Source organism: Chamaea fasciata, unplaced genomic scaffold, assembly GCF_029207755.1.
Source record: "Chamaea fasciata isolate MVZ Bird 193981 ecotype frontalis unplaced genomic scaffold, bChaFas1.0.hap1 SCAF_3, whole genome shotgun sequence".
Lineage (NCBI taxonomy): Eukaryota > Metazoa > Chordata > Aves > Passeriformes > Sylviidae > Chamaea > Chamaea fasciata.
The window spans coordinates 87,180,853-87,194,647 of NW_027094088.1; the positions used below are offsets into that span (position 1 = coordinate 87,180,853).

At 33.4% G+C, this 13,795-nt stretch overlaps 1 protein-coding gene across 1 annotated transcript in view; it reads left to right on the top strand.

Moving 5' to 3' along the window:
• The window catches only part of EYS (eyes shut homolog), a 742,046-nt gene that overhangs the window by 47,854 nt on the left and 680,397 nt on the right, over positions 1–13,795 (top strand). Inside the window, exons 4-5 of the mRNA XM_066180316.1 lie at positions 914–1,041; positions 6,233–6,347. Of these exons, the coding sequence (XP_066036413.1) occupies positions 914–1,041; positions 6,233–6,347 (243 nt within the window). The remainder of the gene's footprint in view (positions 1–913; positions 1,042–6,232; positions 6,348–13,795) is intronic.

Below are 13,795 nucleotides of genomic sequence, written 5' to 3' on the forward strand. Positions count from 1 at the left end.
CTCATACAGAGAGAGAGAAAGAGACATCTAAATTGCTGAATAAATTGATAGATTTTTAAGTTATGCAACCTGTCTAAATATTTTTTTCTACTAGATATACTAGCACAAACTATTTTGTGCAATAGACAAACAGTTGCAGTAGTTTGTTTCACACATAGAAATGTCTCAGTGGAAGTTGGAGTTTCCTGATTATACCTTTAACACCAATTCTAAAGAAACACCTAAGCACTTCTAATTTCATTAGGGGAACAAACCCCTTTACTTTTTCCTTTACTTTCTAACTTCAACAGGCCTATGCAGAGCATAGAAAAATAAGTGTGGGACTGTCAGCCCTTAGAATTTTTTTCTTTTTTGAAAAATAACTTACTTTTCTTACTGCTCAAATTAGAAGTTGCAGTAACTGACAGATGTCTTTCGCTGTTAAAGAGAAGCATAGACTCTTTGCTTTATATTAAAGGAGAAAATGGATACTCATTATTTTCTTTCCTCCTCTAGTTAGTAACACTGTCTGGTTACTGATGTACCTGGTGTACTGTTACTGTTTAATAGATGCAAACATTGCATTGTAACATAATCAGAAATGAGGAAAATACCCTAAATTAATTATAAAACTCCTTTTTCGTTCAGTTATGAGATCACAAACCCACAATTTTAAAGTTGGCATATATCCATATAGCAAACTCAAGTATGGTATGATCTGTGCTGGAAGACCTCTTCTACCTGTCCTACCTGTCCTAAATTAAGTTTGTAACTTGAAACTCGAACTGTTCTGTTTTTGTAGACTGCTTTATCTAAAGAAGAAGTTGACTTAGTTTTGACCTCTCTAGTAATGGGTATAAACACCATAAACACTACATTTTGTATTGTCTTGGGTACAACAAATAATTATTTCTAATTTCCCTCTCTTCTACAGGATGTGGCATGTATCTGTATGCCAATATTTGCTGGCAAGTTCTGTGAGAGAATACTGAATCCATGTGAACTATTGCCTTGCTTAAATAATGCAACCTGTGTAGCTCAACAGCAAAACTATAACTGTCGGTAAGATTGGAAATTAATTTATTTCGTTACTTTATTTGTTCATTTGATGATATCACACAGATTGCAGAAAGAAAAGACCATCATTCACAGAGAACACTGAAAACTATAAACTTTTGTTTTTAAAAAATATATTTATCTTTTGTGCATTACTGTTAGGTTTGTTGTAAATTGTGGAAGCCATACAAAAAGATTGAAAGCATTTAAGAGATATAAATTGTTTAATTTTTAACACTATAAGAATATATAATTTTTAAAACACTAATGACAATTGAGACAGTTATACTACATGTGCCATTTCCTTTCAGGGTGTATGAAGTTTATGATGTTTCTGAAAAGACAAGGCAGCCTATTTAATTTCTAGTTCACTGACATGCATAAGTAGGCCTTAAATTGATCCTTCAAACAGCATATGAAAAACTGTTTTATTCAGAAAGACTACACTAAAAATTATCCATTTGAAAATGCCAGAAGTTACCCAATGTATAATTTAATTTTTTTTTAATAGATTTTAAATTTTTTTTTCTATGCCAGTAAGGAGTACAATTTACCCTGTTCCCCTTTGCTTGGCTTTAATCTTGCTGCCTCAGTAAATTCTGATAAGTATTACTGAAATAAAAATTTTTCGAATTTTAGGATATTAATAAAAGCAGAGAATTGAAAGCTGTGATACAAAAAAAAAAAAAAGGCTGACAACATATTATGAATGAACTTAAAAACTGCAAAAAATATAAGAGAAGTATAGAACACATAGTTACAGTGCATCAGCAGAGATTCAGTAGAGAAAACTTGAAATTAAAATATAAGTAGAACTATGTTTAAAGTTTTCCCAAAGAAGAAAATCCTCACAATTTCATTCAAATTCACTCCTAAATACAGATACACATACAAACACACATATGCAAGTACATATACACTTCCCATATAGACACATAAAGAACAGAGAACAAGTGTTATCATTCATTTTACAATTCTTTGAACTGAGATATGAACTGGTAATTTTTTTATTATATAGCCAGTCTTTCCCACAATATGTGTATATTAGTATGAAATGTGTTGAAATCTACATTTAAAAATATGCATAAATGAACAATTAATATTGAGATGCAGATTGCCTTTATTAACAGAAACCACACTAAAAAAGAAGTCATAAAAAGTTGTCCTGGCCCTGTTATTCATATTGAATGATCTGTAATTCCACAAAGTATTTGTAGAAACGGTCTGTACCAGGAAAATTTGTACCATAGAAATTGTTTAATAAAAATTTCTATGGGAAAACATTGTGGTTGAACTATCTTTCTTTTGATAATATTATATGAGAATAAGCATGAAAGTCATTACCTAGGTCAATATAACGGAATGTAAAAATGGGAAATTTGGAACCCATTTTACATTGGGCTGAGTTATAAGCTCATTAACTCTAAAAATGCTCTAAAAGGGAACTAACAACCTAGGGATAGCACTGTGAATAGTGTTCAATCTACATAGTTTACCCTAGCAACTAATTTGCTCACCAGACACTCTTGATGAAGGAAGAGAACTCCAGAAAGTTACTCATATCTTCCACAGAGAAATATCCAGAACAGGTGACATGACACATCTTACACAATTCCAGTTTTCTTTGTACAAAGGTAGAGGGTTACAGTACAATCACAGAACATCAGAACACAATAAATATACTATACTATACTATACTATACTATACTATACTATACTATACTATACTATACTATCAGAGATTCATAGAACAGCCCAAGTTGAAAAAGATCTTGAGGTATTTCTGATCCAATCTTTCATGGGAAATGGAGTTTAGATGAGATTACTTCCTACCCTGTCCAATTGCTTATTGAAAATCTCCAGTGTTTAGCCTTAGTTTTTCCATTCAGTCCCCATAGGCTTTGATTACAGATTGCAATAATTTTTATTAATATTTTAATAAATGAAAAATATTATCCTCATTTTTCATGAAATTAAAATAATTTTTCCACCACTTAATCTGAAAGTTAATAAATAGAAATATTTATGCCTCTGTACGTAAAAGGAGGCATTTAGGTGAGAGAAAGCATTTTGACGTAGTATGAATTACATATTTTTCACAAGGAGATCACATTCAGTAGTTTTGTTTGTGGGAGCTGCAATCTTACCAGAATGCTGAAATGCAGAGGAGGTGTTGAAAGATAGTGAGGTCCAATAGTCAGCAGGCTTTACTGTTTTAAAAATTCAAAATTTTCTTTTTAAATTCATGTTCTCCATTAGCTAATTGACTAACAGAGGATTTGAAGACCTTTAGGAACAGTTTTTATACAGTTTAAGTTTTCTAAAATCACAGACTTGGATGCTTTATGCCTGTGATTCATGTTTTAATTCGCTTTTCCCAAAGGAAATGTACCATTAATTATGTTGCCTTAATTTGGGAGATTTGTAGCTGCTCATCAGCATTTTAAGTGAAGATTTGATTCATTTTTTCTAATCATTGTCAAATACTGTATGTTCTGTCTCTGTTTAGTCGCTCCACAATAAACTGCATGTGTTTCATACTACATTTGGTGTAATACTACATGTAATACTAGGACATGATCCACTTTTATACCATTTTAACATGATAAATATATGTAATGTTGTTTAGGTCAGATGCGTGTACAAGTTCAAATAATAGTTGAATTGAACTTTTTATTCATTACTTTTTTATTTTGCTTCCCCCTATGCTATGTTGTTCTCCTTACTCTCAAATTGCATTCTTATATCCTACACAATCCCAGCTTCTTCTTAACATACCCTTCCTTCTTTGGGAAATCAGTTATTTTCCATTCTAAACGTATAACCAAACAGAATCAATTTAATTTTTCCCAGTTCAGTTATGATGCATGACTATCTTGTATCCTAATTCCATCCTTTGATACTACACACAACTTTGCGCTAAGAATCTAATAGATGCATTTTTTCTTAAATGTCAAAATTTAAGGTGAATTCAAATAGGCAGTGAACAAGCGTATCCATCACAATAAACTATGATTGCTTGCTTTCTATCTTCTTCTAGTATCCACATATTTTAGAAAAATAAGAAGTTACAAAAAATGTAAAAGTGTGTTCTGAGAAAATATGTTCTGTTTGTGCCATCTTTGGAACTTCATTGACAACTTTTTTTTTTTATTTTAGCTTACATTTCCTTTTCCATACATTGGTATGTTTATTGCAAAACAACAAAAAATACCAAAACCATAAAAAATGAACAAATATAAAAATTAGAAGAAGTCACTTCTAAAATTGGCTTACTAGATTATCTAGTTAATTAAATAATCATAGATCGAAGCAAAAAATCTAGGCACTCTTTAACTTCAGATCATTGGTAAAAACAAATCAGTAAAACAAACATTGCAATTGAGTTGCTCTGAGTTGGTTTTAGGTGTACTTTAAAAATTAACAGAAAATATATAAAACAATTTCATTGTTATTTTACATTCCTTTCACATGCACATTTTATTATGAAAAACTCCTTTTAGCTACAATACATTGACTAATTTTTTTTAAGAATAGACTTTGAAAGAATTTTGAAGCCAAGTATTTGAAATGGTAAAAATATGATTGCATGCAGGACTTTTTTCAAGCGGAAGGTGAGGATTATGTGGTGCATTGCTACTACCATATAGTGTCCTTTTGTGGTTGTTTCTATACCAGCCCCAAGGCATATAACATGTCACAGAAGGTTTTCCCATGTCCATTTATCTCTGTCCAAATGGTCCAATATGCACGAATTGTGGTTGGTTTCCAGGGATTTCTGATTAAATCCAACCAGCTTAAACCTTAAATAAGGTTAATAAAGTGACTTAAGCTTCTGGACATGCTAGATGTCTCTGTGGCTTCCTCAGACTCAGAGCCATACCCACAGACAGATATTTTTAACTGATTTGGAAAGTATGATTAACTCAGATGCTTTCTATTGAATGTTGTATTGCCTAAATAGTTGCTATAGAAAATATATTCCTTACTTTAATATGCTGACTAACTGTGAGAAGCTTCATGCATTTTGAAACCAGGAATTGGATAGGTTTTTTTCTAAATGAGAAAGCAACACACCTGGATCTCCTATCTATTAGGAGCAAGAACACAGGAAAACCAGAAGAAATTCTGCACAATCTTCATAATTTCCAGCTTCTGGACCAAATAATTTGAATAAAACTACCTCTTAGAAACGTCTAAAGAAATTCCCATCTATTACTTTTGGATTCTTTCAGAAACACAAATTTTCAGATAACTGGCCATTTTATTTCTCTTCTTAAATCTTTTCTTTCCATGATACCAGAAATAGCTTTTAGACAGGGGAACATGATGTGTCTGTGAGAACATAATGACAGTGTTTGACAAGGATTATCTATCTATCAATCAAGATATAAGTATTCAAATATTTTTGTACATTGTTCCATTATTGCTTTTGAATAAGATTTCTTTATCATTCATTTGAATCTCATCTTTTTTATTTGTGTATATGAGATTTTTTTTAACATGAGAGAGCAGCATTAGGAAAGAATTTTCTCTTACTAATAATAAGTGCTCACATGAAGCTGAAGAAATTTCTGCAGTTCCTTTTACATACATTATCAATCACTTCATTGGCATCACATGAAATTAGCAGCCACAAAAATTGAATGATAGCTTTTTCTTTAAAGGAAATACTGAATTACAATTAAGTAAACACATAAACAACTATGCATTGTTGTCTCTAGATTTTTCCTTGCATAATTAAGCTTATCATTATTTACTATTTATACTACTCTTTATTTATTAGCAGATTGATGCTTATTTCTCACTCATCACATTTTAGTTTTTGTATTAAAGTATCTCTCTGATGCTTAAATTGACCTATCCTTGCTAATAGTTTTCCAAAACCATGTTACCTTATCTATAACTGTTTATTAAATATTACCTCATCCTAGATATTTTTTTCCTGGAAGATTATATGAAATATTGGTGTGAAAATACTTTAATCAAAGAAATAAATTTTTTAGGAAAAAGCAAAATTATCCAGAATCATGCAAGGGATTTTTAATTTCTTGAAAACATATTCTGTTTATTTTAAATAACATAAAAGATTTGTTTTGTTACTGCAAGAACATTATTTAATAGAATTATGGAACATAATTAAATACAATTAACTTTTAAAATGCAAGTTCTCTAAAATACACTGGTGTATTTGCAGCTGCATGCGGGGATTCACTGGAAAGAACTGTGAGGAAGTAATTGACTACTGCAGGCTGCTCAGCGTCAACTGTCTGAATGAAGGATTGTGTCTTAATGTAATTGGAGGATTCACTGTAAGTAATTTAATACATATTAAACTAATTCAGTGTTCCAAAGTATAAAAGCTTCAGACAAGCAAACTTGAAATGCATTCATTGCTCTAAGAGACCAGAGGGGCACAATTTTATAGGTTTTATTTATTTTAATCTATAACACAAGGGCAATTCACTTGGGTAGTATGGATTTTTTTTTGCTTTTCTACTGAGATCATGATTAGGACTATATCAAGTAAGATAACTGAAGGGTATTTTTGTAGCAAAAAGAATATATGACTAATTGTGGTCCAGTGTCATTACCCACAAGGATGAAAATCACATCTGTGTTGCAGCCTTTAAAAATACATTACTTGAATTAAGATCATCTGTCGCTGTTATTTTAACCAGAATCAAATAACTTATATACACATAAACATGTTTAAAATTAATGCAAATTTAAAATTTTGACGATGAAACTGTAGTGTGGTGATGTTCATTCCAACTGACAGTTTGGGAAAAAAAATATTAGATCTGCTTTTTTAACTTTCTAAATTGCTCCTGAAAATGTTAAGCAAGGTGCAGAATCTTGTCCTTGTTTAACTCCCTATGGTTGGTGATTGCCTGTCCCTCTAATTCATCAAGGTCTTTCTGTAGAGCCTCTCCCCCCCTGAGGGAGTCTAAAGCCCCTCCCTGTCTAGTGTCACCAGCAAACTTACATCATACTCCTTCAAGTTCTTTGTCCAAGTCATTTATGAAGACACTGAAGAGCACCAGGCTGAGGATGGAGCCCTGTGGAACCCTACGAGTGGCAGATCACCAGACTGGTGTTACACCATTCACTATAACGCTTTGTGCCTGACCTGTGAGCCAGTTGCTCACCCATCATGTAACCTGGTTATTAATATTTTGTCCAGAAGGATCCTGTGAGAAACAGTGTCAAAAGTGTTGCTGAAACGATTGCATCCACTCATTTTCCTATAAAAATTAGGTGGATTTCCCTTTCATACAAGAAAATAAGGTTTGACAAGCAGGAATCCTTCCACTCGTGAAGCTGTGCTGGCTGTGACTGATGACTGCAACACTCCCAGTGTTTTTTCAGTATTTCCCAGAATAATATTTTCCATGGTTTTACCAGGCATGGGAGTGAGACTGACAGGCCTGTAGTTTCTGGAGTCCTCCTTCTGTGTGTGCAGATGATCACAGCAAATGGTATTGTAGTCGATAATACACTAATGTGATAAGTATATTTTGGTGGACTGCACCAAGACTTCACTGTTTTTTAGAAAAACCTGTTCTAGGAAAGGCAAATTCAATGCTGTGTGAATAGAAAAAAAGAGTATGAATTACATAGTAGTGAGTGCTCCTGATAAGGCAGGAAGAAAGCTACTTTTAGCTCAAAGTCAATTTTAGATTGTGACACCACACCATTGATGAAGACGGAAGGACGATCCCTGTAGTCAAAAATAAGCCCTTGCATACACAGAAGTATAACTACATCTAAAATGAGTATTCTCATATTCTAAAATGAGCAGTATGACTACTCAGTTTTCAGTAGTCATACTTCTTTGACTGTCAGTGAAGGGTCATCATAGCCAGCTATATATTGAAATTTTTTAAGAAGGTTACAAATGAGGAAAACTGTATTAAAATGAAGTTAATGAAATAAAATAAATAAATAAATAAATATATATATTCTCAAAATACATTCAGATTCACAATCTTAAAACAGTCCATGATCTTCTCAAAAAAAAAAAAGAAAAAAAAAAAAAAAAAAAAAAAAAAAAAAAAAAAAAAAAAAAGAACAACTGTATTTAAAATGGTTAGCTTTTGGTACCAAAAATTTTGAAGTCATATTAGCAACAAAGTGATAAAAGTATTGTGCATGGTTCTGAGCAGCTTCTTCTTCTGTTACTATTGATTATAGCAGGAGCATTTTCAAAAGCTTTTCAGGTAATATGGTCCAATGCTGTGTTTCAGCAGTTTCCCATCAGATCAGTGCCAGGTCACATCTGTCTTGCCCTTGTGAATAACTTCACCAGACATTGAATTTCACGAGGGTCTACTATGGTGGGATCAAAACCCCATAATTCCCACAAAAGGCTGAAAGCCTCCTTGTGGATTGCTTCCAGTAGTCAATGCAGCAGACTCATTTCAATGATGTTAAAAGGGTAGGAAAAGGATTATATTTTCCAAAGTTGCCATGAATAGTGAAAACATAAATGTCCCATTTTATTTGGGCTCTAAAGAAGATCAGAGATACGTTGTTTACCTTGTTAGTTTCTAAAGCACAAAAAGCCAACACTGCAACTTGGATTCAGTTTCAGAAATATGGATATCATTTGGACTTATAACAGGTGACAAACACAATTCTTGAACATGAACAGATCTTCCTCTCTCAAAAAATACTGATATGAAAAATTCTATAATTTATTATTGATTTATCTACGATTGCAAGAAATCTGCTGTTGAATTTCTCTTGACTTGCAGCTGCAATGTAGGAATTGCTTCTAAGAATAAACATAGTCATTATAAAAGTTCTGAAGAAAATATAATACAGCACTTTCTTTTTATTTATATACATACCATAAGAAAGTTTTTAATTAGTGTACTGTTTTTTCAGTTTTATAATAAAGAACTCCAGCTACTTAGAAGACAGGGGGCACTGTTTTAAGAAAATAAATAAATTAAAACACTTTGAGCATAAACCAGACTTAATAATTACTGATGTGTGAACCAATTTCAGATTTCAGCAGAGTTTCATTCAATAAAAATATTTAAAGACATTATTATGTCAAGATGATAACCTGTTTCTTGAAAATATTTTTTAAAAATCTGCCCACAGATACATTTTTCAATAGATTTTTCTATTCTCATGGCAACTTTTCTTTTTCTTAATTGAATTTTATAAGTGAAAAGTCAGTGTTCTTGTTTTGCAGCTGATAGCATTTTCTCATTGCTTTTAATCTGATTGTCTTAAACAATTTATGGCTGTAGGTATCTGTTTTCCTTATCTTTACCTGAAGACAGGGAAAATACGAGCAATGCCCAAAAGGCAAGTGATAGGGAAGAAAGAGCTGCTGTTTTTTCCATGCTAATCATACTGCTGCTACATGCTAACCACCTCAGGCTATGGAGTGGCTTGAGTAGAGTTCTCCCAGTGATTTAGAATAGCTCCAGTAAAGCCTCTGGCACACCACTGGGCAGTGAAAGCCAATAAAGAGAGTATACAAACAAGAAATGATTTGTGGATGTAAAGCTTTCCTCTAGGTCCCAAGGGTGGATCAAGTACCTTACTATCTATTTATCCACAGCAAGTAGTTTAGATCATGGCAAAAAGAATTATCTCTCCCTAAGATACCCTGTTTCTTCCTGAATCATTAGTATTAAACTGAAAAAACTCAAAATCAAACAAACATAATAAAGATACTGAAAAAAATATATTAAACTAATCCAGTGCCAATTCTGAGGATTACAGAAATCTAGCTTACTGGAGTTTGGAAGCCTGTAAAGGAGCACAGTTTTGAAAACACAATAGTGGAAAGTTTAGGTATGAAAACTGTCAAGTCTTTGACGTACTAGCTGTCTTTACTTTCTAGGGAGAAACCACTGAATTGCATAAAAATGGCAGAATTTACAGGTCAGTTGCGATTACCTACAGAAGTGCATTTGAGGGACAAGAAAGTGCAACAGTACAGTGGTTGCTGCACACTCTCCCATCTGTGTTCTGCCATACATTTCCTGTGGAAGGGCATGCATATTGAGAACGCTTTGCACTTCTTGTAGCATGTAAAAATGTTCATTCATGATTTTTTAGTGGGTTTTTTTTGTTTTGGTTTGGGGTTTTTTTTGGTTTTGTTTTTGTGTTTTTTTGTTTTTGTTTTTTTTTTTTTGTTTGGTTGGTTGGTTTGGTTTGGTTTTTTTTTTTTTTCCTAACAGCTCCTTACTATGCTACAAGCGACAATCTTTCAACTTATATGGTCTGCATAGTGTATTCAAGTCTATTTTGTCAATATACCTTTCTCCCATTGTCCTGACAGACCACTGATTTGTGCAAGGCTGTGTGCTTACAGCTAGCAAAGAAATTGAGTTATGTAGACACAAAAACTGAAGCTGAAAGGTGAAGAGGCAGCAATGTCATTGTAAGGTCCATTTCCATTTGCCAGCACTACATTTGAGACAAGGTCTAAACAAATTACACATATTGCCTGAACAGCAAAGCTGTGTTGGCAAGCAAATGCACACTAGGGCACCATCAAAGAAAGAGAAAACAATCTCTGTTATCATTCTGGGTTTTACCACTACACCTACTATTGTTCATTCAAAGAAAATGTTTGAAATTTCTCTGAGAAACTGTACTGATACTTGCACATGGAATTTTGTGTTGGAATAATTGCCAATGGATGTCCTGGTACTTTCAAAAAGAGCAAGAGGAATTGTTACTGGTTTCTAACTAGTGTTCCTACAGTGCAGAGGAAGTAGATTTTAGGTGCTTTTAAGGGAGAGTGAAGCTAAGCAAAAAGAAGTAATGGTTTTAACTTCTACAAGTAATTTGCCTGGAGGACACTGATTAATGAGAACAGGTACACAGTCGCATTCATGTCAATCCCCTTCAGAAAATTATTCCCCAGTCACAGAATTTTGCTTTCTTATATGGATGTACATTTAATAATGTTTATCTAAGAGTATGATTCATTGTAAGAGGATAGAAAAATTAATATAATAGAAAAGAGTAGCATCTAAAATCTTGCCCTGCAGATAGCTCTGTGGCTGTTCATGTTATACTCTTTTGATCTTTTTCTGATATCCATACAATGAAGCCATAACTTTTATATTTGGAGCTTTATGGTGAATCTGAGATATTTCAACAACAAAGCGTCCACCAAGAGGATATATGGCTGATAAAGTAAAATTCTGAAAATACATTAATAATCAGTAACACCATGGGTCACACTGCTGTAGTTGAAGTTGAAAAACCCAGCAAATATGTTCTGCCCAAAGACTATTGTGTTCTCTAGCAAAGCAGGAGACTGTATTTTAACATAGAAAATGGTCCTCACTGAAGTTAATGTTCCTTTTGGGTCGATGAGGGAAGGAGGATAGAGGAGGGAAGCCTCTCTTTCTCCTGTGATTTTTCTCCGTGTCAAGTTGGTATGTGGCCCTCGTTCAGCAGAACTTGTACAGAAATGGCAATCATGCAGACAGAGGTCCAAGTTTCATCCCTTCCAGATGAAGTTTGCCTTTGTGGGTGCAGAACCAGGCCCATCAGCCACCTGTCAGGCTGGGAATCAAATGGCTTCTTTGAAGAAGAGCAGTGAGCAGTGCCAGGCCCCACAGGCTTGCCTGAAAAACTTTTGTGGAAAGTCTGCTGCTCTGGTCCTCTCAGTAAGCTCTTCCCTCAGGACCCACTCTCAGTCCTAAAGCTTTTTCATAGTGAATTTATAAACCAGAAACAAATCATCTCTATGCAGAATTGGCAATAATCTCCAAAACAAAGCTATGTCATGTCCTTAGATCTCACAGCCCTAAGAAGGACTCCAACTTATTCTTAGAGAAGCCATTTGTGTTCATTGCATGAGACGAGAAATGACTTCTAGATCACATATCCAGAACTGAAAGGCAGTTTAGCTGAGAGAAAACATTAACTTGTTTAACAAATTCAGTTCTTTAAAAAAAATGCACTGGGGTTTTTTTAAAGACCTCGGCACTGTATCTATAACCATTTGTTTTCTGAGTATAAAAAAGCCGTAAGGAAACAAACATTTAATATATTTGGCATTTTATATATTAAAACAGTTGGTTAGAGTGATAAAATTATTATGAATATTTATAACAGATCTACTACCAATCCTAGAAGCAATGGAAATGGGCATTGCAAAATCAGTTGCTCTCGGATGCAATTTTTATATTTATCTACAACAAATAAAATAGATTATTGTCATTTTCCTTTTTAAAAAACCTACAGTCTCCCCTACTGTTTCTCCCCATGGACCCTATGAGAGCATTATAGCCTCATCTCTGTGAAGCCACTTTGCCACTATCATTAATTCTATTGATGTCTCTCCTGTGTTTGTCCTTCCAGCTGCGTGTTCAAAACAGCAGTAGTTCAAAGTCAGATACTTCCATTAGGGGCTAGTTTTACCCAAGTTAATGAGTCAATTTTCTTCCACACAGCAGCAGCAATTCTACAGAAGAGTTCACATAAATTTTAAAATGTCCTAAACAGTTTTTTCCTTCTTCAGTATTTAATTTGGACTTTATCAAAATTATTTTCCCGCTTTTCTTATTCTATTGAAATAAACACCATCAAAGCACCCTAGGTACATTTCATATGTGCTGCTAATTATTTCTGAGCTCTACAGAAGTTAATACACAGTAGAAATCTTCAAGTAATAAACTAAATATCCTTCTTTTGAAGAGAAAATTTAAATGAAAAATATTTAATTAAAACTACAATCGTAATCATTTCATATCTCTTTGTTCAATGGATCTGAAGTTATATAGCAGAAGAGCATATAACTAAATATAAATGGACAGCAAAACACACCAGATATAACAACAGAAATGTACTAGTTTATTTTTAAAGACAGCTTCTGAGAAGTTAAAATCAAGCCTCTGGTCAAGTTTAAACCACTTTTCAAAGACACAGAAATTCCCCAAATTTCTTCTTTACTGACTCCCTTATCTAATAAGGAGCTAGCCCCTTGGGATAAGGAAAAATCTATAGAAGGAGCCCATACAATTTCACCCAGCCATCTCAGCACTGTGTATTCCTGAAGCACATAAATTATAATATTTTTTTTACCTGTTTATTAATGCCAGTAAGATCAGACATACATTCTCCATGTGCGGTATAAATTTTGTGGGGTCTTTGGCAGCTGTTTCCAATACTGTACAGTAAGTTTCTAGCTTGAGCTTCTTGATGATTATTTTTCATTTTTCAGTATTTGCCTTTTTGTCATCTACTACCAAAAACTCAAAAATGCAAATTCTTAATTTGCCTTTTTATGTTATAATAAATACTAATAAAATTTCATTATTTTATGAAGTCATATGTAAAGAGAGATGGCACCTACTCAAACTACACTAAAGATAACTTCTTTTTCCCACCTTCTAGGTGAGATATGCATGGATAGAATTCTAGTTTCTGTTTTACCCATATGTTCACCTGAGAAATGAAAGGATATAATATTTATTAAAATTAATCAATTATTCAAGCTATGACATATTTCTGCTGGGACCCCTAATTGTTCTACCTAAAATCAGGATGTCATATGAAGGAGCATGTCATATCAGAGATCATGGTATCATAGAATGGTTTGGGTTTGAAGTGACCTTTAAGGGTCATTTAGTCCAAATCCCCAACATTGAGTGGAGACATCTACCATTTCGTCAGGTTATTCAGAGTCTCATTTAACCTCACCTTCAATGTTTCCAGAGATGAGGCGTCTACCACCTCTCTGGGCAACTTACTACAGTGTTTCACAGTT